Source organism: Dinoponera quadriceps, unplaced genomic scaffold (assembly GCF_001313825.1).
Source record: "Dinoponera quadriceps isolate SergipeBrazil2010 unplaced genomic scaffold, ASM131382v1 scaffold586, whole genome shotgun sequence".
In the NCBI taxonomy this organism is placed as follows: Eukaryota; Metazoa; Arthropoda; class Insecta; order Hymenoptera; family Formicidae; genus Dinoponera; species Dinoponera quadriceps.
In genome coordinates, this window is record NW_014554764.1 from 1884787 (window position 1) to 1910836 (window position 26050).

A 26050-nucleotide genomic window follows, 5' to 3' on the forward strand; every position below is an offset into this window, starting at 1 on the left:
ATCGTTTCCCTTTCGCACGTCCCCAAAAAGTACGCACAGTCATGGGCAGAAGGGTTGCGACACTTTTTTTATCTGAGTTTCACAACGCACCTCGTATTCGATAGGAAAATGTATCCTTCGAGAATAACAAAGAAACTAGTCAATTCATTAATTAAACGCGTTGTGACTTCACGTGCGACTCCGAATAAATCCTCGACATCCGCGAGAGATCCCTTTCTCCGCCGCGAAGGTTCCTCCGCGCGCTCACTCAAGGATCTCATCCGCGAACCGGTGGAAAGTAGGAAACGCATTCGCGCCAGCGCGATACGGATGAATCACGCATATTTTACGAACCGATACTTCGCATGCCGTATGCGTACACGACGCGGCACGCATTTCTCTCTCTCTCTCTCTCTTTTTACCGGGGGAATAGCGACGCGTCATGAAACCCGGCAGCCTCCGGTCGTCTGCCGGCGAATTCTTCGCCTCGCGCCGATCTCGACGATCTCCTCTGGCGTTCGCCAGCTTTCTCGCGCGCGCCGCTGATGAGAAACGAAGTGCCGTCGGCGCGGGTCAGAGCGTGCTTTCTGCCGAGCGAGCGGAACTAGCCGGGCCCGGCGACATCGTCGCCGGCCGTTCTTCAGGAGCGACGAAGAGGGGAGAGAAGAAAAAAAATTGAGAGAGAGAGAGAGAGGAGGAACGCCAATTTCCAGCGATCGCTCATTTTCTACCTGCGCATTTCCTTATCGGCGAGCGCGCGCGTGATTCCGAACGCGACCGTGGCACGAAAATAATTATTGTTTTTCCCCGGCTTCCCGTTTACTTGCACGCTTCGCTTCCCCGTTCTTCGTTACGCCGCGGGACCGGCAGGAGTATCGCGACGAGTTCATCGTAGCGTGACCTCTCCTCGTCGCCGCGTCAAGTCCTCCTCCGGGTAGCGAACGGCGACGCGGTCCGGGGCGTCCGACCACGCCGGCACGTGAAAGTACTCGCGATTTTCCGGAAACTTTTTCGCGCACCGTCACGCCGCGGCGACGAGACCGGGCGTGTCGTCATTGTACCATTATTTTTCCTCTTCCTTTTTTTCTTTCCTTTCTTTTTTTTTTTAATTACGTCGATCTGCGCTAGAAACGGTCAAATCGGTGCCGCCAGAAGCGAGTGACGTCTCTCGTCCAGCTGAGTTTCTCGCGAATTCTCGGCGGCGATGTCCCCGTTGATTTTGCATCGTCGCGCGAATATCGGAACAAAAGGAAAGAAAATGTTACGTCACTCCTGTGAAAGATCGGCGCGATATTGGAAGCGAATTTTACTTAATCCGAGTAGAACTTCGCCAAGGAACGTCGGAGTGATTATTTACTTGAATCTAAGGCTTTTCTACTCGCGCGCGTAAAGAAAGAAAAAGATTTCTTTGGATTTGATATTGTTTTCATTGAGACAATATGCCTTTTAGAATAGAGCGACTGAACGAATTGAATTGCTTTTGATTCAATAAATAGACTTAAAGGTGGGCCTAAAATTTCGATTTCAGGAACAGAGACGTGTCATTTTTTCTCACCGAGTTTTCACGCGGTCTCCATTCACTCGCCGAATCGCGGTGATCTTGTTTTTCTTTCCTGTACGCACGTTCGTGTTGATCCCGGCCGGGAATAAAAATCGATTGCGGACGATGCGATTGTTGCATTCTTACCGTTTCTGGCGTATCGTCCGTGTTTCGCGTAACACCGTTAGACGCGGGATTCCACCTTTGTACGTGCGTAACCGTAAACTTTTCTTCTGCGCACGCTTGCACACAAAGCAGTTACCTCCTCTCTCTCTCTCTCTCTCTTTCTCTCACTCCCTCTCCCGTTTTAGGTGCGCGCATGAAACGCACATGACACGCGAACGGCTAGATTTCGCATCGTCGCGGAGGCGTCCTCGGCTGAAAATCAGCGTGTGTCTCGTCACGAGAGAAAGAGAGATAGAGAGAGACAATGTTCGATCGCGCGATGAGCGATTGCATCATCCGACCCGGGGATAAGAAATGCCGCTCGAGTATCTGCCGGGGCGCGCTCGTCGGCCGCGAATGCATTCTTCGGGGAACGGGAATGCCGAACCGGCCGGGACTTAATCCGCTTAGCGCGAGCTAAGCCGTGCGCGTCGTTATTGGCGCAGAGATACCTGTGCGATTGCCGTTCGAAAGTTCGAAGAGGAAGATTCCGCGTCGGGTCGGGTGAGGAGGACGATCTCTCGCGCGGTTTTAGCGGCGATCGTCCGCTCTCGTATTCGGCTGTCGCAAACCGCCGCCAGCGGTTGGACGCGAACGACTGCTGTCAATCTTGTCGTGGTAGCCGACCGACGTGGAACCGTTATCCTTATGATCGCGACGTTCGCGGTTTGCGGGCGAATGCGAGGCGAAGAAAATCGAGAAAAGCACGCGGATCCACGGTCGAGCGCGATGCTCGGGAAGAGATTTCTCACCCCGAGAAGTTTAGAGAAAGTTTCACCGCCGGACGGTTCGATCTCCTCGACGCAGCTCGGAACGTAGCCGACATCTAATGCGAGAATGAATCGTCGAGTAACGAGATAGGTTCGCTCGTTGGAGGTCGCGTTGTTTTACTCGTCGAAGGAAAGGTGTCCGGACGGTTTAGCGAACGAGTTCAGTCCACGCTCGCGCGTCACGTACGGCAACGTAAAGCGTTTATACACGATTTGTGACGTAACGTGGAAGAAACATTCCCGACCTTGGGATGTCCCACGATTGCGATTACACGCACGCTGTTTTTCGCGTCGTCGCCGAACGACAGATGCTCGCTTATCCGCCCCCATTATCAGCCATTACGATTGGTCGGGCCCGCGGCGAGATGTCTACGGCGGATCGCAGATAACGTTCGCGCTAAGATCGCAGATAATAACGAGCCGAAGGTGAGTGCGACCCGCGAGGACGTATGGGAACTTCGGGAGGTCTCCCGGACAGCTGTCGTTCATACGTGGAACACGAGCGCCGATAAGCACTTAGACGCAGTGAAAGGAATAAGGAGCAAGAAACTCAATGTTGGAAGTTGGAATAAGTTGGAATAAGATTGTTAGATATGAGCTATGCTTTGGAGTACAATGAAAGGAATAGAGTGTAAGTTTGAAAACGAGACTACTTTTACTATTTTTAAACGGGCCTCTTCCGCCATCATTGTAGTATCTTCACCATTTCCTTCGTGATTATCGATTCACTCAAACTGACTTTGACTTGGATATTAATTTGCACATCTTGACTTTTAAGTCAACTATACTAAGCTTTACGAGCACACGGGGTTATATGGCATAGAATATCGACGGTGTTCCTAGCCTTACGCTGGTCGAAAATTATAGTTGGTTTCAGCAGTTTGATTTCTCGTTTCTTATCCCTCTCATTGCGCCTCAGCTCTAGTTTCCAGCTTCACCGTGCGACATAGACGGAGATAAATGAAGATTCTCGTCAAACAATGACGCAATTAATTATCAATCCACAAGGTAGCGTGGAACGTGGAGTTTGTGCTATTGTGAAACCGTCCGGAGAGAAGAACGCGAGTACACGCGAGGGAGACCTCAAAAATCCATTTAGACTTACCCGGCTTTTCCCGGTCTTATCGGGCAACGTGTCGGCCGTTATCAGAGGAAGACGATAAAACAGTGATTGTTCACAGACTGCTTCGCTGATTACGAATTCCCGCCGAACATGTGTTCTTCCTCGTGGCGGAGGTGGAGAGAGGACGCGAGGAAGAAATCTACTACCCATCTTCCGAACGCGCGTCGCGTCCGGGGGATGAAAAATCGTCTGTCACGGAGATGGCGGGCAGCCGGTGATAGTAAAATAACGCACACGCCGAGAGTAAAGGTCGCATTCCTCGAATTTTATTTCACTCACCGCGAGGTCGTTATCCCGGCCATATCGATTGCGGCTGTAATCATTCTGCAGTAGGTGAGTCTAACGGTCGGGAATCTTTTCCGGATCGTTAGCATTCTCGTGGCGCCGGGGGTGTCCGGGTGGTAGCGCGAAACAAGTCGGACGAGCTCGGTCTTCGCTCGGGGTGAAAAAATGTAACTGCACCGAGAGGGAAAAGCGCTACGTTCAAGCAAATATTTGGCTGGCGGCGCGTCGGAGGAATGATTTCACAATGAGAGACAAATATTTGGTAGTTTTAACGATGGTGCTGTAACTATACGCGATAGCAAAAGAATTGTAGTTAGGAGAAGCATTTTTCTAGTAACAATTATTGTAATGTCTGTGATAATAAATTTGCATGCGCATCGCTGCTTTCGCCTTGAATAAATCATGATTTCTTTCGACGGAAGAAGCTTTTAAATATTTTCCTCTCGACGAAAAAAAAATATAACAGCGTGTTGAAAACGAGCGCCCAGAAGATCTCCATAATCGAGAAAGTTCAAGCGCACGCTCGACTACAAAGATAAGAAAGCGGAAATTTCATTTCGTTCGCTCTACTCCGTCTCGTAGCCGCGCACGATCGACCTTTTGAACCAATCTGTACGACTCGTCCGGCATTACGCTAAAAATTTACGCTCGGCTGATGCAGCCGATGATGGTGCAAACGTTCGGCGAAGAATGTTTCCATCTTCAAAGAATTTGGCGAAGCCAATATTGACCGTCGATATCGAATCGATAAAAGTAGGGAAAATCAGCATTTAGGAATTGACCTGGCATTGATCGTGCGTTGATCGTAAAATTCTACGCGGGAACGGCGATAAGCGTTATCGGCATATTTTCGAAGATACATAAACCTTGAACGAATTACGAGATTTATGAGGAAGATCTTTCAGATCCTCCCAAGTAGCGGGAAATTTCGAAAGATGACGCCTGACAGGCGCCCTCGGAAAATTACGACCTCTTTCAGACGGTATCTAAAATATTTGTACGTGAAGCCACAATTATAGTAGTAAGCCACTCTCGTTTATCTTATTCAACCAAAGGCGATAAAGAAGGAAAATAGAGAGCTCGCAGTTTGGCTCTCTCTATCAGCTTCCTTCCTAAATTCCTTCGGCCGAAAACCCGTTCGAAAAAGTAGAATGACGAATGAGCAATTCGAAGTCGAGTCGACTCATCATTTATAAGGCGTGAATTTTTTTCCAGTTTAAATCGCCGAATGGAATATCTTCATTTGAAATTAAAGAGCGAATCCGACATGTTGTCTCACCGTCACTAGAATCGTCCGTTTTTTAATTGTGCATTCACTCGTACGGAAGAAAGATCTTCGCGGTGTACTATCGCCTCAGGTGGATTTTCAGCTCGTTTCCAGCCGAGATCCCGGAGAGAAATTTAGAGAGCATATCGGACTTGCTGGGTGGGAAATTGAGGCTCGCGAATTCGCACAGATTCCAATCGCACGGTGGAACGATCGACCGATCAAGCGAGCCGAGGTCGAAATAACTCGACTCATCGAGCGCCAATCTCCTGCCCGCAATGCTCGATCCCCGATATCCCAGTCCGACTTTAGAGGAAGATCGTCGTTGATCTACGAACTGTCGTGGCCGAATATCGGTGTCGAATATACTCACGAGTCCTGACCACGAGCGTTCACCAGGCCAGGCGGTTCTTCCGGACCGCAACCGGATTTACTTTTTCCTCCATTTTCCCCCCATCTCTCTCTCTCTCTCTCCTTTTTTTCTCACAGACCTCGAGCACGTCGATTATCGTCAGTCCCGGCGACACCGTGTCATTAATTTATTTATCGGTTTCGAACGGCCGCAAGCCCGCAGGTGTACGCGCGATAATGCGAGAAACCGACTAGAGAGTCGCGTTGAATAATTATGCACGCACGACCATCCGCTGATAAGCTCTTATCAACTGCGCCCTCCATCGCGCGTCGCCGACCAGGCTTTCCGTCTCCTTTCGCGGTCTGATCTTCCCCGACTCGTCCTCTTTTTTTCCCCGAAAGCCTCTTCTTGCAAAAGCGGCTCTTCGCCTTCGTACGACCCCAATTGATAACAGCCCGGCTTTTCGCCGATTACCTCAGCCTTATCTCTCTCTTTCTATTGTCCGCGCACGCGGTCGTGCGCGTTGCAGCCACGCGCTTCGCCTCGCTATCGAGCGCGCTTCGCGTTTTATAGCAGGATAACCTTATGCCGAGTACAATGTATGTACAGTGTGTATATGTATATAACGATCACTCGCGCGTTTTCGACGAGCTTTCGGCGAGGAAACGCGCGATCTCGCGGCTTACGTTCGGGACTTAACGCCAGGGTATTCCCTGGAGATTTTACGCTGCATCAATTGCGTCATCGACGAGATTTACGCGGGATCCGCCTCAGTACACAATAAATAATTCTGTGTGAATAACGGTCCACTGAAATTCTTGCGTTATTTTAACAAGGTCACATGTTAACATGGTCGATGTGTCGATTTAACGTATATCTGTGTGCTTTAACATATTTCCATGTTGAAGACAAAGTTTTCAGTGAATTGATATTAAGAAACAAATTCTTATTCTCCACACAGGACAATTGGCGAAAATTAATTTACTTATGTCAAAGAGTGGATTTCGTGCGTTTATGATGCGCGATCTTATTCAAATTAATCATTCATAGATACACGGAAGAAAATTGGTATCAATACAAGACTCGTATTTTTTCATGTATAAACAAGAATATATAATTTTTTTAAGATAAAATTCGTTCTTATATATATGAAGAAATTCTATATAGCTCTATTAAAAATATGTCCTTGTTATCCCAGAATAATTTTTATGAATTATTACATTATGAGGAGGAAAAATACTGGATAAAAAGAACGATATCTTAAAATTGATGCAATTCTTAGTTTGAAGATATCGTTTTCTCTCTGTCCAATATTCTTTCCTCCTAATTCATGTAAATTATTCTTATATTTATAATACATTTATATTTTTAATTTTCTTGGTAACGCACATAGTTTACATGTTTTTTTTTATTTCTTGTTTTCGACTATGTATTTTTGTTAATCCTGGCTCCACTGTGTGACGTCAGTACGCAAAATAGCCCGGAGCGAGTTGGAAATCCGAAATATAAACCGAAACGCGTAAATATAAAATTTCTATTCGATAAGTTCGTACAACATTAGTGTGGAATCCACCAACAGCTTGAAATTCCGAATGCTGTCAGGAAAATCCCGTCTGCGATAAATCGATGTAACTGTCGTTTTTTTTTCGGATTTATCGCTTTTCCTGCAGTCGTAAAGAAGGAAGTTTCATTCGATTTGTTTGCGCGATAGCGGCGCACAAATTCAACGAACACTTCGAAACTACAAATACACACTACCTAAACACCAGTAGCGATAACTCACGGATACAGCCGTTTTCCCATGCTCGTCGCTCCTCCCGCGGACGTAAAGATGGAAGTTGTACTTAAATGTATATTTGCTCGCGCGACGTCAATGCACGAATTCAACGAGCAGTCGGAAATGTCAAGTGCGCGCTGTTAGAAGCGCGTCGCGCGCGCGATAACTCGACGTAAAAGCCGTCCTTTCTTTGTATTTATCGCTTTAACGCGGCGCTGTCAATGTATGAATCGATCGGAACCGGCTTCGCCTCTCTCGGAAGTCTACTCTATTAATTTTCATCATCATAGACTCCACGTTCGCCGACGACGACTCGCCGCCGCCCGGGGAACAGAGATTCTCAAAACGCGCCGCGGCGCGCAATCGTTCGCCGATAAGGCGAGTGCCAGCGACTGAAGGCGAGAACGTTTGACTCGGATGATTTAGTATTGGCCAAAGTTCGCGTCGAGTAAGCAAAAAATTTGTATGCTGATGAGAACGCAGAGTAGAGATAAACAAGGAAGAGAAAAAACGTTCAGCGTACAACATCGTGTAGAAAGAAATGAAACAGTCGCTGCGATAGCCACCTTCGCGACCAATACGCACCGGCCGACTAATTGGCATCCTTGACACAAATATAACATCGTATAATGAATCATGAATGCGAAACTCACGAGTGCACGGCTCATCGCCGATGAAAACCTTCGTCACCTCAGTCACCCGCGCGCGCGAACATCACTTCGACTCGGCGACCCCGCAAACGCGCGCGAACGAACCCCTGTTTTATGTCACCTCCCTCTCATCTCCGACCGCGAAATCTCACGTGTGAAATTATTCCGGATACCTACCGGAGCGTCACATCGTGCGCCCAAGAATCGCAAATGTACTTGGATTTCGTCGGCGAATACGCGCGCGCGCGCTGTTTATTCAACGACGCCCGTTACCGCGAAATTGAGGACTGTCGAGAACTCGTGACGGAGAAAAATTCTGCTGTTAAGAAAAGCGATTACTCGGTTTACTTTCCTGCTTTTATGAGTAGCAGTTACCTTCTACAAAGAACGTTTCCCTGATAATGGTCTTCAAATATATACCCGTCGCGAATTTTAGAAGAGCTCATTACCACGTATTCGAAAGAAGCACTTTATTCTTTCCGAGAATATTGTAAAACTTGATCGTTACTTTAACAAGGTGAATATGTTAAAAAGTAATATGTTAACAAAATTAATACGTTTATTTAATACGTAGATATTTGTGTACTTTTTAATACATTCCCCGTGTTGAAGTAACACACAAATTCTGACGGGTCATTTCTAACGGGAAATCTTTCCCTGTGCGCCACACTGATAGAAAATGTTTACGGTATTTATAATTGCGTTGTAAATGCATAAACGAAAGAATCACAGGAGAATCATTTGTCCAGTGAGCATCAGTTACAATAACAAATTGCGTATCGCTGCTGTTATTTTTCGGTTAAAGCCAGGAGAAAATACGGCCGGCATCGGAAATAGAAAACCACTGTAATTTTAATGGGATTTCTCTCAATGCACGTTTCCGGGAGGGCTTAAAATAGGAATTTTTGAAACGTTCGGAATTCACGGGGAATACGACGAAGCGAGGATGCCCGGGCCGACACGTGATTTGCAAAATCCGACGAAGTCATATCGGACGTTTCGTCAATTTGCATTTCTCAAATTTATTGTAATTCGCATCGGCTCGCCGCGTTGACCTCCTCTCGTGTCCGACAAGTGCGTCCGGCAAATAATTGAAATTAGCTACGCGATTACGCCTTTTGATTCTATCGGGAGCATTGTATCGTCCAATAGCCATTCGTCGCCTTTATTGGCCTTTATGTACTTCGCGGCGTCGAATACTAATAATCGATGAAGTGATATATCCCGAGGTTACAGGTACACGGAGGGAGAGGGGAGGATTGGCCCTCCGCACATTCGATTCGAATTATTGTCGCTTCACTCTTGCACGCGCTCGGTGTACCGATATTCGCCGAACGGCATCGCACGTCGGATCGCACGAATTTAAATTTAGCGAAATTGCAATCGACACCTCGCTAATCTTCTTCCTGAACTCTCTTCTTTTTTTTCTTTTTTCCTTCTATTGCCGCGCGAAATTTCATCATTCAGTGAACGCCTTCAGCTTAATAGATCCTCTCGTCATATTAGCGTCTGAAAGTAGCTTTAATCGTGCTCGTTGAACATTTTTTTCGTTACTCTCCGCAAACTTAATACGACTCTTATATATATCAAAGAGTACTACATGTACAGGGTGTTCCAGGATCAATAACCAATCAGTAACCGAGTCTTTTGGTAACTGAGTTCCAAAGAATCTGTCATGTTAAGGACATATTTTGATTTTAGAGAATATCGGATACTATATATAATACATATATAATATTAATAACAAATTAATTAATTAATTAACATACGAGTACGGCCAAGAGGGCGATGCTCGATGATAAAATTAAACGACCTAATTCAGAGACGACGCTGCTCCAAAGCTTTACCTCGTAACTTCAAAGAGACGAGCGTTAAGATTTACTAATTTTATCTTCGTCTGGTTTATCTCGAAAATGTCTGCACGCAACGCATCTACCGTGGCGCGTCTCGTTTCGCATTACGAGCTGAACCAGACGAAGACAAGTACCCGACGTCGTTGCGCGATATCATGCGATGAGGAATACTTTTCCTCTTGTTTATTGACTGCGAGAATCTTCGTCACTCTGCTCTACGCTCGCACTTTTTAGCCCCTATTCGAATGGAACTACCTGTTGATCCGCCCCGACAGAAACTCCGGCCGCTAAATTATTGTCCGTCGCGCGATAGGTGGGGGGAGGGGGGGGGGGGTCGAGGGGTAAATAAATTCGAANATTCCTCGAATTCCGAGCAACGGTCGTAAATGCAGCTTACCGAGCGCTAATTTCGCTTACGAGGGTAAATACTCGACCTATTCTGTTTCTCATCGACTGATTTATTTTTATTACTCTTGCATACACGCACGCGCACACACGACTCTTGAGTCGATCTCGGGGTATAAAATAGAATTAAGGTTTTTTAAATGATCGCGCTTCGCGTATGATAACGATGATGATAATAACAAAATGATAACAATAATATTTACGACGCGAGATTCTCTTCTTGGGTTCATTAAGTGTTTCGACTGAAACACAAATACGCTGGCGGAACACGTTGAATAAGATAAGTAAATGCAATTAATAATTGATAATCGAAGAAACAACTATAGATACAATTAACCGTGTTGCTCAATTCGATTAATAATACAAGGTAGTTTTCGGTTGCGATATATCTCTCTCTCTCTCTCTCTTTGCGTCTCTGTCCCTGTTTCTGCCTTTCTCTCTTTCTCATCAAGACATTAAAATTAATTAATTCAACATCGGGACGCAATATTGCGCGGATACCTACGATTTGACGATCGATTCATGATATCACGTAGCGCATCACACTCCACGTGAGTCCAATGTCTCAATTGTGCGCGTCGCTTTTCGAAAAAGAAAAACTGAAGTTTATCCAACGTTGACGCATTCAGCGTCCTTGGAATTCGAATAACGCAAGGTGCCTCCGTATCAACGTGGAACCTTTCACAATGACTCGGGTAAGCGTTATTCGATCGCTATTTCATGACCGAACGGCTGAGCGTGTTTCGGTCGTTCCCGAGGCTTTCTAGAGTTTCTCGACTTTCCTGAAGGGTTCACGGCTACGGTAGCGATACCTGTTGAGAAGGGATCTGGTTTTGAAACGAGTTGTATGACTGTGTCGCAACTGAAAGGAGAGGAAGAGAGAGAGAGAGAGAGACGACCTCTGACGTCTTCGTCGTCGTCGACGTCGTCATCGTCGTTCGCCGACCGACTGATGGGGGGAAAGGAGTAAACGAAGTGACGGGATGGTTCGGATGGAACTCGAGGACGTTCACCTTTTTTCGTGATTCCGCCGGTATACACCGCCGAGGAGTCCTCCTGGAAGCTTGACCTATTCGTCTACGACGAGAACGGGGAAGCGTTCCTTCGTGTTTGGAAATAGCGAATAGTCGCGGCGGCGAGTACACTTCAGGAAGAGATGAAAGACCGTCTCCCGTTTTGCTTGAGATCGCTTCTCGCGAATGCGGCGAAATCACCGGCAAAAATCCAAGTGCGTTATCGATACACCCGTAAGCGTCGGGTCAGAACTCTTTTCACGGATTTTCCCCTCACCGTTTGAGTCATCACACGCACGTTAATTCAATATTGAATTCGATGTTAGATTTAGGAATATATTTAGTATTAAATTAACATTTAACGATCACAATTTATCGCGTACTTGTATCTACGTAAATTTCAAATTTAATTATTCATTATTTAGATAACGAAATAAACGTACAGGAACGTAATTTTGCTCGATAAGTGCGAAATTGATGTGACCCCTTTGATACGCCGCTAAAAATACGGCGTTTTAAAGGTATAATGTATCTTTAAACCGTTTCATTCCCTACATTCGACGTTTACGTCACGCCACGCACAAACTCGCAATTCGTGACAAAAACCGTGCAGGCGCGATCTGATGGAGTATTAATTAATACCCATTTGATACTCATTGATGCTTAATTAATTAACGCATTCAGCCGGATGTGTAACGCACGGGATCGGGAAATCGCGGGAGATCGTTCGCTCCCGCGGGAAATAATCGTTCCCGTAATAGTGAAATGATGAAGAAGGGGAAATCAAAACATCCGTTCGATAATCTCGCGATGTTTCATTGCTGGTTCGTTCTTCGTGAGACGCCACTTTTTTCTCCTTGAGGCATAAATAATTAACGTCGATCGTCCGTTGGCAATTAATTCGCATGATACTGAAATCGATTCCATTGTGACTATGAATGACTTTCCTCATGCGTGCGTACATATGTAACTGCTACGTAAGCGCGGTATCGATCAGCATGCATATCGGGGATCGTGGAGAACAAGTGTGCACACAGTGAAGGCGGAATTGTAAAAATCCGACGGAAAGTGCAAAATCGAAATCGCTAGACGTAGTATATTGCGCGGATATGAATGATAGGAAAAACATGTCCGTATGCGCGTTTCTGACACACCAGTTTTATCAGTCTGTCTAAATTTAACTTTCAGTCACGTCGTTCGCATAGTCGCGAAACATTGTCTTTTCACACTGCGACCGTCGGTAAAATTAAAAACCTCGTAAAGACGTTCCAGCGTGGAAACGATATTTCAGGTATCTTAATTTCACGTGCGCGCAAACAGTCAGCTTTCATTATTTTCACAGGGATATATTAAAAACTCGCCGATATCTATTATCATTCAAAAAACTCCTTTCGATATTTAATACACGCGTTAATATCGCGAAGAGCGGTCCTACCCGATTACTCAACGTTTAGTAACCTTCGTTTGCAATTTTGTCCAGCGACACTTCATCTCGATCCGCGTTAAAGACTGTCACGCTTTCCGTCGGACTAAAAAAAGAAACTTATGAGTTACATAAAATTATAAAAAAAAGGGAACGAATTAAGAGAGGCGAAAAGTGAAACTCTACGCCGCGTGCGAATTATGAAACCGAGCATAAATGTATTTTATACATTCTCGTTAGTGTGACTTAATTCGCGCGACGAGCTTATAAATTAATTTCACCAGCGTCGCATCGTGCGTAAATGCATAAGACCGATTATCGCCGGCTCCAAGTACAAGCGGCCCCACTGTGCGTGGGGAATTGAGCGCGATTCCAGCGAGCGATACCGCTGACGTAACTCCCTTATTTTTCCGCGCGGTATGCAGCGATAACGTCGTTCCGGAGACGTCCGTCTTACGCGGCCTCATTGATATTCCGTACGGATGAGTTTGGGGTACCACCGCATTAGCGTAATTAGATATGCGGCCGCGCGTGCGTTTACCTTTCCGCCTGCTGTTCGGCTGGACGCGCGTTCTCTCTCTCTTTCCCTCTGGCGAATGATGAGCGACGAAATTTTAGCGTCCGCGAGAGATCGGATTGTTCGTATATATTCAAATGCGTACATATATAACGCATATATATATATATATATATATTTAACGGGGGCTCGCGCGCATTATAAAGCCGTCCGCGAGCGCGGACGCGCACGTGTGTGTGTTTATCGCGCTCGCTAAATTATGCGGAGAACGGCAAAAATTCAGGTCGCGCGCTTTGCTTTTACGACAAACATTTTTCGTCAAGGCTTCAATTTATCGCGCACCGCTGTCGCCGGTTTATTTAAAAATTTACTGTTCTATTCGCGCGGATAACCGCGTCGAACGCAGCGCCGATCATGCAGCGACCATACCGACCGTGTTTCTCCTCTTTAACACCTTATTTTATAACTCCGCCGCGGTCGTAAAGTTATTATCGGTATACACTTTCGTCATACTTTAGTAATAAACGGGACGGGCGAACCTGCTCGATTTGTCGTCGGATTATTCGGAAGAAATGATTGAATATCTATAAACGGATACAGCTCGCGCTCTTATTCTCTCCCCTTTCTCTCTCGTGACTTTTTTCCTTTCAGATCTCTACAATAAGCATTACTCCAGCTAAATATTGCATTACATTGTTTTTCTTAAACTTTTCGCTCGTACTGCATCAATCTCTAGACGGGAAAACAAATCTGGTTGCTCCCTTCTTGATGAATACAACCAAACTTTTTTCCCGTATATATATATACCACCGTACTCAATTATTATTTTTCTTAATTGTAAACACAATTACAATATATTTTTCTCTCAGTGTACCTTTTATTGTTATCATCACCGACATAATCACGACCGTCACTTTTCCCAACGTGTGCTTAAGCGGCCGGCCGGATGGATGGAAGCGGATCGAAATTTTATTTCGCGTTACGTGCACACTCCGCGCTTTTACGATCCGCATTCTCATTCATATGTATCGCAGCTTTTGAAACACCGCGCGAAACATGCCACTGCAATTCTCTACGGTGCATTACCCACGACGAGTGAGCGCCCCGCCCCCCCCCTGGCCCCCCATCGCTCTCTCCCTCTCTCTTTCATTCATTCTCTGTCTTTCTCTCTGCATGCGCCTTCAATGCACCGGCGCACAATTGCTTTTCGACCCGTGCATCGGAGTTTAACGTCAGAGCTACGAGTGGAAAGGTCAGTTCTGTTAATACCCGGCATAACTTCGGGGCCATATCGCCTTTGTCACGGACTTCTCCGCTCGTCGGCTGAATATCGCTCGATCGCGAACGTTGCGCGAGTTTTCCAAAGGATCCATCGGCGTCACATGGTTGGATCGCCGGTGGCCGCCATAATGATACCCCACCGCGTCTCACGAGATTACGTACAAGGTATAATTAAGTGCGTTTAAAAATATCGTTAGAACAGCCGATGGAAAGAGAGAAAGAGAGAGAGAGAGAGAGGGCCGATGAAACGCAATAAGAGATCCTCCACGAATCACACCTCTTCATCTCGTATCTTTGGTAATTGAATTATCAGTTGAGCTTATGCGCAATGGACACCGACGGTGCAATTAAAGTGTTGAGATACGTGTCGAGCATAATTAATCGTGCTTGAAAAATCGGTTGTATCGATTGGCCAATGGAACCATCGATGAAACGAGGGCGTCTCGAATTACACCTCCTTATCGTCCCGGTAAACGAATAACATCTGAAAAAAATGTTCATTTGATTTAATTAAATTTATTTATATGATTCAATTAGATGTTTGATGTCTCTCTCTCTCTCTCTCTCTTGAATGTTTTTACTTAATATCTTGAAAATATTTCACTTCAGATATTAGCGGATATTGCGTTCCTTTCGCGTGTTACGAAAGTACTTTAGAAATCGTGAAGTGTCGAAATTATTCGCGACGATACGTCGATAGAACGTTGAAAACTGGAAATTGAAATCGCTGATAAATATTCGGAAATATCCTTGCGATGATAATGATGAACCATCTATCGGAGTTCCATCGACGATTTTTTTCGTTCATTGGCACGCCTCTAGCTATTCGATGTCGTTGATTAAGTTTTCGTGTGATCGATGGAAATCGATGGAATTGAAGCTTCGAATCGAATCGCGCCTCGGATTTCGTTTCCGCGACGAACACGCGTCTAATCCTCGGCGTGACTTAATCGACTTCCGCTCATCGTCCTTAGTCAATTATTGCGGGCGCCGGTGGCGCTCGTAAATTCGTAAATCACGAGTCTCCGATAAGCGGAGGAGCGCGTAATAATAATCGTACACGGGAAAATAATAGCGATCGCGAGCGCGAGCAGAGTCGCGGTTGCTGACGCGAGGCGTCGCGATTTCTCGAAGAAGAAGAAGAAGAAACGACGAAATAATGTCACGACGGCGAAATAACTCACCGGCCGAGGAAAATTGCTGAGCTCGCCGACCGACTCCTCCTTCCCTCTCCGCGTTGTCGTTGCGTCTTGCTTAATGCGCCGATTCGCGTACGCTGTTATTTCGCGGCGTACGAATTCAATCGTGACTCCCAGCCATAAAGAAAGGAGCTGAGGCTGATTTCTAGCGAAAACGCCGCGGGAGGAGGCGCTCGCAATAACGAACGGGGAGAGAAAACGTCGCGGAACGATTAATCACTCGATCTGCGCTCGACTTGTCAGACACTTTTCGTCCTCATCACGCAGGAGAGTCTCGAGTCACGGATCCGTCGTGAGTCCTTTCTTCAAGGATGTCAAGGCTTTTTTCACATCCGTGAAAAAATGTTAAACCTTCGATTCTGCAACACCGTAGAGATAAGATAACAAAATAGGTTCAACTTCAATTGTAATCACATCATTCACTGTTACTTTAATCCTAACGACGTCTTAAATTTCCGTTTCCGCTCTTTTTAACATCGAAAAAACGTTGTTCAGGCTAGCGTTAAATGGAATCTATAGATTTTATTCACTCAAATCTAGCACTATTTCCCGTGTGATAACGTTTACTAGAAAAATGGCTCTCCTGACTGCAATTCTACCATTTACAGCTATTATAGTTGCGCACGAATACGGCAAAAATATTTTTCTCTCAGCGCAGAGAGAAGCTAGCGCATAGATATTCGCGCAATAGATATTCGGGGAAATAATTATTTCATTAGCAAGAGATAGAGAGAGAGAGAGAGAAAGAGAGAGAAATTATCTTAGCAAGGTTAAAGGAAGCGTCGACGGGAACGCGACTTTCGCGCAGTGGACCCTTGTTCGCGCACGTCGCGAACAAGGTGGACGATGAAAAAGAATGGGCATCGCTGAGTGTGAGAGAAGCGCCGATGCACGTCTACGAGGAAAATCATTAGCGTCCATTAATTCGCTATTACGCAAATTCGATTGATGGCAATGATTCACAGCGAGTGTACTCGCTGTTCTACGGCTTTCGTGAGGACGTCGCGTTGTTGAAATTCGGACGTGAGAGATAAGCGACGAGATTGGCGATAAGAGAATCTGACGTTGCAGACGGAAGAGAAGACGATACCGTGGACGAGAAACGAGGGGGAAAAAAGCGATACAGGAAGAGAAGCTGATACTACTGCGACGGCCCCGAAGACGGGTAAAGGGCGATAAGAGGAAAGAGGGAGGCGGATGGGGGGGGGGGGGNGGGGACGTGCGCTCGTTTCCTCCTTAATTTCAAGAAGACAACTGGGGAGGATCGTCGCTCGAGTTTAGCGGCGGTGCGTTTCCGCCGGAAGCGAGGCGTGGAAGGATGGGGAGATAAGCGTCGGCCGCGAACGGGCCGACGGTCTAACGGGGGGAAACAGAAGGGCAAAAGGACGAAAGGGAGGGTCTCGCACTAGAGAGATGGAAGAAGAGACGGAAAGGAAGAGTGGTGTGTGTGTGTGCGCGTGGTGACCTTGCGAGTCGAGTTCCGCATTGCCGCGCGGCCGAGCGGACGCGCTCACGCAGCCGGATGCGAGATCGACTTTGCCGGTATCGGGAATGAGTCGAGTATGTATTTTCGACCAGTTTGGCCGGTCAAGCGAGAAGCGGTGTCGCTTCGTCTCGCTCGCGTAAAACCCCATCTTTTTTCTCTCCCTCTCTCTTTTTTCTTCTTTTCAGTCGGGTTACCAAACGCGGTTTCACCGTCGAGTCATCCGGCTAGTAGGAGCTCGTCGCTGATGTAAGTAATAAGGTGGAAGGGAGGAGGAGAGGAAGAAAATTGATTAAATTGAACGATAAAAGAAAGAAAGAGAGAGAGAGAGAGAGAGAAAATCGGATGGAAGCTCGTTGAGAACCTCGTGATGCTGGTCTGCGCGGTCGGCGTGGATGCACCTCCGCGCGGAGAAACGAAGGAACAATGGCAGCTGGAGGAAAGCAAAGGACGCTCTCGCGAGGGCTTTTTTGAGACAACCGCGTGTTCCGCGTTGCTGGCCACTAATGGTCCCATTGTAACTAATTACCCGCTTGCGGAAAATTGCTACATTCTCGTGCCGCCGAAGGGAGGAGGCGCGACCGAGGAGAGAGAAAGAGAGAGAGAGTGTGTGTGTGAGCCCTGAAGTCGTTTAGAGGAAAACGCGATCATGGTAAGAGCAACGGAAGGATCTCTCGCCGACGATGGCCGGGAAGCCGGAGACGCGGCGAGAACTCCACCGGGGAAACTCTCGTCGGGCGCGCACCTCGGATCGCATTTTCATTAAGCCGGCGTTAACACGCGCGACGACAAGCGCGCAGACAGACACATCGGCCGTGTCTCGGCCAAACATTTATTCCCGCTCGGCCGGCTAAGCGGAGCGAGCTCCGCATAACGGCCGAGAGAAAGATAGAAAGAAAGAGAAGCGAAGCAGAAAAATGAGCGGCGTACCAACTGCAAAGACGAAGACGACGACGACGACGAAGCGATGAGGTCGGCCGCGCGGTGGCAGCTTCGTTAGCAGAAGAAGACGAAGAGACGCGCCTCTGACCTTGGCGGTGGGTTCCGCATTGCTGGGTCGCCGGGGAAGGCAGAAGGGCACCAAGTCGTTGCTACCGAGCTACCTCTGGACTCGGGTAACGGCCGACCTTCAACTTGACCGCTCGCAACTTGAGCGCCCTTCTCCTTCGCTTACGCGTCGCCGCGGCGTGACCGCTCGCGGAACGCTCGCTCGTATAATTTTAGAAGCGGGGTCCTTGACACCTAGCCGTGAGACGAGGACGAGCGCCGGCGGCGGCCGTTGACAATTCTCGGACCCCGCGCTCTTTCTCTCCCGTGTCCATTGACTCGCGTAGTCGGCGTCGTGTGTACGCCGTACCGAAATGAAGATCTTTTTCTTTAATCGTGCTCCATTTTCCAACATTTTTAGCCTCTCACAGGTGCACGCCGCTTCATATCTCGCCTCATTATTCCTCAGTTCGAGGGTTGAAGTTTAGGCCGGCTTCAAGTTTCGAAAAAGATTGTTTAATTTTTTATAAGAGAGAATGCATTTCTTTATTATACTTTGTTATACTCGATTATTACTCATCTCCCGTCTTAGAGCAATATTTTGTTATAATTAGAGTTTCTTTAACCGACGCTTCTTAGCTCCGTCATTTTCATGTCAAAAGGAGCTGGACCGGTCAGTAAGAAATGACCGAGATGGCCAGACTCTTCTTATACTTCCAGAATTCTACTCGACGGATAAAGTAATATTTAATTAGAGTCATTGTAAGTCGATCGCTGTAACTGGAGTTGCTTCTGCGATTTTCACCTTTGTGCGTTACGTGCTGAAAATCGTGCAACTCTTCGTTCCGGAGAATGGTACAGCATACGAAACGCCGATCGTGCGACTTCGCGCGGAGCGATGTGAAATTTCGCGGGCGTGTGCGTGGGACTTTTGCGTTTCCGTCGTCTGGCGAATTGAACAACGGCCACCTGAGACACCGGATTCCTGGGGAGTCGAATCAGCGGTGTGTGTGTGGCGCGCGGCTTGTCTACTCCTTGGCGGAGAATCAATATTTATCTGAGATCTGGCGGAAAAATGGCAATCGGTCGCGAGGACATTTCGAAAGATTAATGGTGCGATCATGTTAATTCGCTGGAACGACCGAAAATTCGGGGATTCCGTCCGCCTTCCGTCGCGCAATGACGATTTCTGATTTTTTTTTTAACTCAAGACTTTAGGTGGAGAAATAAAATGTGATATAAAAATGTATTTTTCCCCAAGATCCGAACACGTCACGAATATTGATTCTGTAAGCTTGAATTGGGATCTAATAGGATATAGCAATCGATAATATATAATAGCAATCGATACAACGAGATAACGACGTACACGCATTCTTTCTCTGATAAAGTGAACTGAAACGTTCACGAAGCGTTTGAAAGCAAATTTCACAGGAAGCGCTCTAACCAGAGATTCAAACCTCTCCGCACCGCGAAAACGTGAAATATCGAAATAAAAATCAACAGAAATTTTGAATAATAATTATAATAATTTGGAATGTTCGAATTGGATTATTATTTTATTTACTTGAGATCACCGAAATTTAGTAAAAAACTTGACACGTCTATCTCCATTAGTACGATTCTCTGGATGTTTTCTATTTTTACTATTTTATTCTACACACAGTAAAACGATTTGCGTTACAAACCGTTCACCTAAGTTTCTGTATTACTTTAACAGAGTAAATACGTTAAAAAGGTCATATGTCGACAAGGCGAATATGTTAATTTAACGTATTGTATTTTTAAAATATTTTTCACTACGTAAGACTCAAGGGAGAGTGATGTTTTTTTTTTCTAAAATTCAAGCAAATTCTCGCTCACATTGCAGATGTTCCACCAGGATATCCTAATGTATACGAAAGAGGAGAGAGAGGAGGAATGGAACAACGTTCTGTATGTGCAGAACAACGACGTGGTCTTGAGAGATCGCCTAATGACGGACGCGGCTCTCGGCGGGCCCCGGCCGATCAAATCCGAGCACAGTTACAGCCTTCGGCTTTCCAGTCCTCCTCCGAGCCCGGCGATGCCGGGTGGTGATCCTCACACGCCTAATTCGAGTTCGTCCTCGGGTACTGTTGATCCAACTACGGCGAGCACCGCTGCCTCCATCGATTTCGTCCACTTGGATCACAAATCTCACGAACTTCTTCGCGGCAGGATCGACGGTAAGATCTCATATACTTATTGCGACATATTATGTACATACATATATGTGTAAAACATGATATATGTTTTACACATGTAAACTTATCTCGGAGTATTCTCTGTACCAAATTTAATAATATACATGTGTCCTACAAGCGTTCCCTTTCTTCCCTTTTCACGAGCCGCGTTATTCCAGAAATGGAGGACTATTTCCCGACCATCTCGATGAGCACAGCCTCAGGCCGCGGCGAAGCTTCGTCCTCGCTCACGTCGTCCTCTACCTCGACCGTGATCCTCAAGAGGAACGGTCTAGTACCTGAAGACAACGAAGTTTGTTCCGAAATCAAGGACGAGCCCATTAGCGAGCCGCCCAGTCCTTGCGCGCCCTGTCAGTCGAGTTGTGACATGGTCGACGATAAGAGCACGATAACAATGGTGCCGCCGCAGAGTCTTCACTACGCGAACACCCGGCTGCCTCGACATTCGAGCGACAGCGAGGAGGAGGACGAAGATATGGTATATCAATATGAGGCAATACAGCGCGCGCGATACAGATTTCTCGCGAGATAGAATCACGTTGTAGCCACATTTAATTCTATCCACACCGCGTTATCGGCAAATTATCTGCGCTATCTGCGCTCGGCGCTTGCGTCAGGCAAAATAAACTCACTCCGTGATTCGATTTAATTTATTTACGCTGATTGCGTTTACGTAAGAGAGCGCGTGAACTGCCAGAAGTACGCGAGAACTAGCTCGAGAAGAATTCAATCACAGTTGTAGGAGTAACGATGAATTAAATTACAAGCATCAGAATGTATAATCATCTTTTCGAGCAGCAAGTATCATGCTGTAGTAGTTTCTTAGAATCTCTTCGAGCATCCTGTTTCTATCTTGATCAATGACGTCAGAAGCAAGGAAATGTATTCCGAAATTAGTGCGGAATGATACGTTGAAACGATATGTTCGCAAAGTGGTACTCTCGTGATCGATCGGTCGATCGAAATGTTTTACGGTGCGATACGTTCCGAAAAACTGTTAACAATCGATAGATAGTCGTAAAACTGACGTGCCGAAATCATGAGAGAAGATAGGCTAAATAGGAAGCTTGCATGTCACGTTAATGTTACGGCTTATTCATCGATTGTCGGAGCGAAAGGAAAATTTTCGGAGTATCTCGCTTCTGACGTCGTTAATCAAGATGGCTGCGAGGCGAGGGAGCCTTATTATGCAAATTGACGGCAAACGCAACGTGATCGATCGGAAAACAGAGAGAGAGAGAGAGAGAGAGGCGTGCGCCTCGATAATTCACTTATATCGATCCTGCAGCGCTGATCAGCACGGGCTCTTTGCATTTTCAGGCCGTGGAAATCGAGGACTCGAACTTGATCGACGAGGCGAAACAAACGATTTTGCGAACGTCGCGACAGGGGTTGCCGCCGACGCCGCCGAGCAGCGCGAGCTCGGACAGCGAGGGTACCGCGTCCGCTTCCTGCTCGCCGGAACGCCGAGATTCTCAGACGCACGTGCAGAATCTCAAAGGATTACTGGCGCCGTCCAGGCTTTACGTCACCACCAGCAGCAGTCACACCACCAGGCAGCCTATTCACACGCCCTTGATTTCCTGCCAACCGGTAAGACGCGAACAAGAGTCCATCGTCATTAATTTTGCGTCGATCATCGTTAGACCGACGGATTAACGCGACCTATGCGATAAATACGAGATAAATCGCGCGACTAGAAAAGGGCGGGAGAGAAGAGGACAGGATTTTCGGTCCGAGAATGCGCGCTCTCGCGAGGATAAAATAATTTGCCCGGTCCTGTTTATTTTTTTTTCATTTTCTTTTCAATTAAATATGGCTCTTAATAGATTTTTGCACCACTCATTCTCTCTCTCTCTCTCTCTCTCTCTCTCTCTCTTATGTATTCGTTATATTTTTTCAGTCATATATATCATCGAAATTAAATATATTTTACATTATCCTTAACTTTTCTTGGCAATTATAGTTTGACGATTTCACGGAAGAAAATTTTTTGCTAAGGCCGGTTTGAATTATTTTAATGTCATGACTTACGCGATAGTTTATGCGTAACACTTTCTGAAAGCTATTTTTCACAACCTGAAAAGATAAATCAGCCGATTTACATAATTGAATATTTGCATAATGTTAATGTGCGCGGTTTTGCGTACCGTTACATCAACAAGGTTACTGGGTCTTCGGTAAACAAATTTAAAACTTTTTTTTATACCTGTGAGATTTTCGCTCGTTGGACGTTCCATTCCCGTGACCATTCGTCATATCCGTGGCACGATGGTGTCTATTTTTACTGTCAAATATCGATCCGATGTACTAACGTGATGCACTTACGTGCGATCATTGTTACAGAAGGGATCCACGGGATTGTTAGTATTGACGGATGAAGAAAAGAGGACCCTGTTAGCCGAAGGATATCCTGTGCCGACGAAGCTTCCCCTGAGTAAACAGGAGGAGAAATCTTTGAAAAAAATACGGAGGAAAATCAAGAACAAGGTGAACAAATCGCTTTAAGAGAAGCACGCGCGTGCAAATGAATCCTTAACTTTATACGATTGAAATGTCCCGTGGTAAATGAACATTATAATAAACGAAAACGTGTTAATAAGATATAAAGACTCTCTATTTTTTGTTTCGTTTCTCTTCCAATAATTAGTAAATTTTGTTAGTTTGAAAAATGTTAATCACATCTTAATCACAATCGTGTAAAGCGAAGGATTACTATGCGTGTGTATAAATATATAAATATAAACACACATACACACACACACACATGTCTCTCTATATAATTATATATCTAATAAAATTATAAAATGAATGATAAAATTTTGACATAAAAAATCTCGATTTTCATGTATGTTGCAGATTTCGGCGCAAGAATCGCGAAGGAAAAAGAAGGAGTATGTGGACAGCTTAGAGAGGCGAGTCGACATTTTGATGGCCGAGAATACGTCGTACAAAGATAAGTTGAATGCTTTGGAGGACACAAATCGCGAATTACTGAAAGAGATGCAACGTCTCCAGGGCATGCTGCGTCTACAACGGTCTTAGATTTATTCATTTTATTTGAACGGCGTGGAAACCTGCTTTGACGGTTCTCATTGAAACATAACATCTCGAGAGACCTTAATCCTTTTCAAAGGTTAACTCCTGTCAGCTTCCGGAAATAGAAAATTGCGAGGTCGTCTTCGAATGGATTCTAGATTAAAAAGGAAGTGTACAGACATTAACGCGGATCTATACACGTTCCTGTACTTCCCGACTCCTTATTCCTGCACTTTTATTCTCTGTGAGACTCCAGGATATGTCTCCTTCGTGAAACCTAACCTCCTATCTTCGTATCATCTCTATATCAAGAAGAAGAATTATACAACACGAACACCATATAAAGTATAGTAAAAAAAAAAGTAAAATTCATCAGGTGTCCTTATCGCTAAGTCACAGAGAGATCAGAGCTAAAGGAAAATGTAGTTTTAGGGATTAGTGCAATTTCTTTACATTCCTAGAATGTCTTCCTTCATAGATGTGCAAGACGCGGCGGCGTATTTCCTGCGAGTCGCTATCGCGACCGTGTACCTTTTCGTGACGTCGAATGTTTGCACTCGAATCGTTCTTCCTGGCAACAACGTAAAGCTTGACGCCAACATATAGTATATATATATATACACACACACACACATATACACCGTTTTTCGTGCCCATCATCGGATCGATGCGTTTTCGCCGGGAGTGCCTTCAATTTGAATTCCGTACTTCTCCTCCCTCAGTTTCCGATTGTCCCCTCATATATTTATCCCCTCGAGAACGGCGACGGGGTTGCGTCTCGGACCGTTCGAGGGTTGACGAAGTGCCGAGCCACGCGACCAAGCGTGAACCACAACACGTGCTTCACCGCTTCTTCGACGTGGTTCTCTCGTCGACTCGTCACCGTGTTAGTTTAATTGCGTGCGAGACATGCGACGATATATTTTATATAGTCGAGAGAAAAAAAAAGAGAGAAAAAGAGAGAGGGAGAGAAAATGAAAGTAGGTTTGTTATCGCTAAAGCTCCGCAAACAACCGACGTGAAAGTATGGACTCGAGGCGAACCACTTGACGTGGTTCGCGTTTACGTTTTATCGACGTGAGAATGTCCAGTTGCGCGCGCGATTTATCACATTATTGTCGCGCGCAACCGCGACGAATCGACGTACCAGTGTGTGCGTGCTATTTTTCTAGAGCGCCGGCGTCAACGCACGCCGACGTGTGTAACGTGTAACGACGGCCCTAACCGATTATCGATATATCACATACACGCAACAACAGCTGCAAAACACCAACGATCATCCGTTTCAGTTCGAAGCGGCGCGATGGGAACGTTCACGAAGTGTCGAATGCGCTTCGCTCGGCCGCCATCGTAACTGCCTAATGTTTGCGCATTTGCGAATCGACAGATCGGCACAATGGCCGTGACACACACGAAGTGTTGTAACATTTTAGAAGTGTAATGTAACACAGGAAATATAACATTTTATGAAATACACTATACACGTTCTGTAAAGGTAACGTAAGTTTCGTATGTTAAGACGTTGACCGTCTCGCTCACTTCCATTGACCGCCCCGATGGAACTATTTTGCCGAAACACCGCCCCCAATTCGCCCCCTTTCATCGATATACGCAGTTTTCCCTTTGATTTTCATTTCACAGAATTACGTTGAATTTCACGGCGAAGATTATGACTTATTTCGAAGCATTTATCATGATATATTTCAGTAATTTTCAACAACTTTCATCTCACTGTTCGTCGAGTTTATAGTATACCAGTATCCGAATATGAGCAGAGTTATACTGTCGAAATTTACTGAATTTATCTGAAAACCGCGTGCATTGACGGAATGACGATGAAACGGGGTCGATTGCGAGAGAATTTCAGTAAAATTTTCAGTAATATTTCCATCAGAGCGTGCATGAAGCTTCCGACCAATGATGGAATTACAATCCAGATTCGGCATGCCAGATAGTACAAACTTCCGAAATACGCTTTAAAGCGTCCCCTTCCCGCTATTTCCGGCCATTTTAGCCATTTTGAGTCGTCAGAGGCGAGAAAACGTATGTCGAAAATTCCCGCCGAATACGTTGACATATAAAAAGATATAAATATCCATAAAACGACATCACTTTATCGATCCGTCGTTCCACTCGAATGTTTCCTCGCTTCGGACGTCATTGGTCGAGATGGCCGCGGCGAAGAATCAGGAGCCTTAAAGACATCTCGGGGATACGTCTGAAGAACAACGTGTCTTGGGGAAGTTTGAACTGTCCGACATGTTAAGGCTGTTGTTATACTGACCTGCATACTGCAGCAGTGATACGCTAAGACACGGTCTCGGGAGAATTGTAAGATTTTCTTGTTTTTTTTTCCTTTTTTGTAAGACGTAAGATTATCGCGGCGTTCTCAGGCACGTATCATATGCGATTTAAGGAACACTTGGGCCAACTTTCAGCCGATCGATCGATCGGCTCTCGTACGTCACCGCGTGCGCGCGGAAAACCGTCCGGTTCGCGTTGTCGAGGCTCGTGGTCGCGTGGTATCCCGCGACTTTTCGGGAACAGTCGTTCGCGAACTTTAGCCTTTAGAACTGTGCGTGCATTCAAGTGCCGTCACCGTGATACCGGCGGATACGCCAAGGATCACTCGTAAACGCATGAAAGTCGTGGAAAGGGACCAACGCGCGTGTAGACGAAGTCGCGGATTTTTTCCTTCCCTCCCCCCCCCCCCCCCC

At 46.0% G+C, this 26050-nt stretch overlaps 1 protein-coding gene across 4 annotated transcripts in view; it reads left to right on the top strand.

Moving 5' to 3' along the window:
* Positions 1-24603, top strand: part of LOC106741676 (cyclic AMP response element-binding protein A) — a 42343-nt gene extending 17740 nt beyond the window's left edge. For 3 of the 4 annotated variants that reach the window (XM_014613912.1, XM_014613914.1, XM_014613913.1), the window contains 5 exons: positions 19940-20276; positions 20453-20772; positions 21615-21887; positions 22641-22784; positions 23154-24603. In XM_014613912.1, the coding sequence (XP_014469398.1) occupies positions 19940-20276; positions 20453-20772; positions 21615-21887; positions 22641-22784; positions 23154-23339 (1260 nt within the window). In that variant the 3' untranslated portion in view covers positions 23340-24603. Of the gene's footprint in view, positions 1-14454; positions 14566-19939; positions 20277-20452; positions 20773-21614; positions 21888-22640; positions 22785-23153 lie in introns of those variants that run through there. The other variant, XM_014613915.1, reaches the window with a different exon arrangement.
* The last annotated feature ends 1447 nt before the right edge of the window (positions 24604-26050 follow it).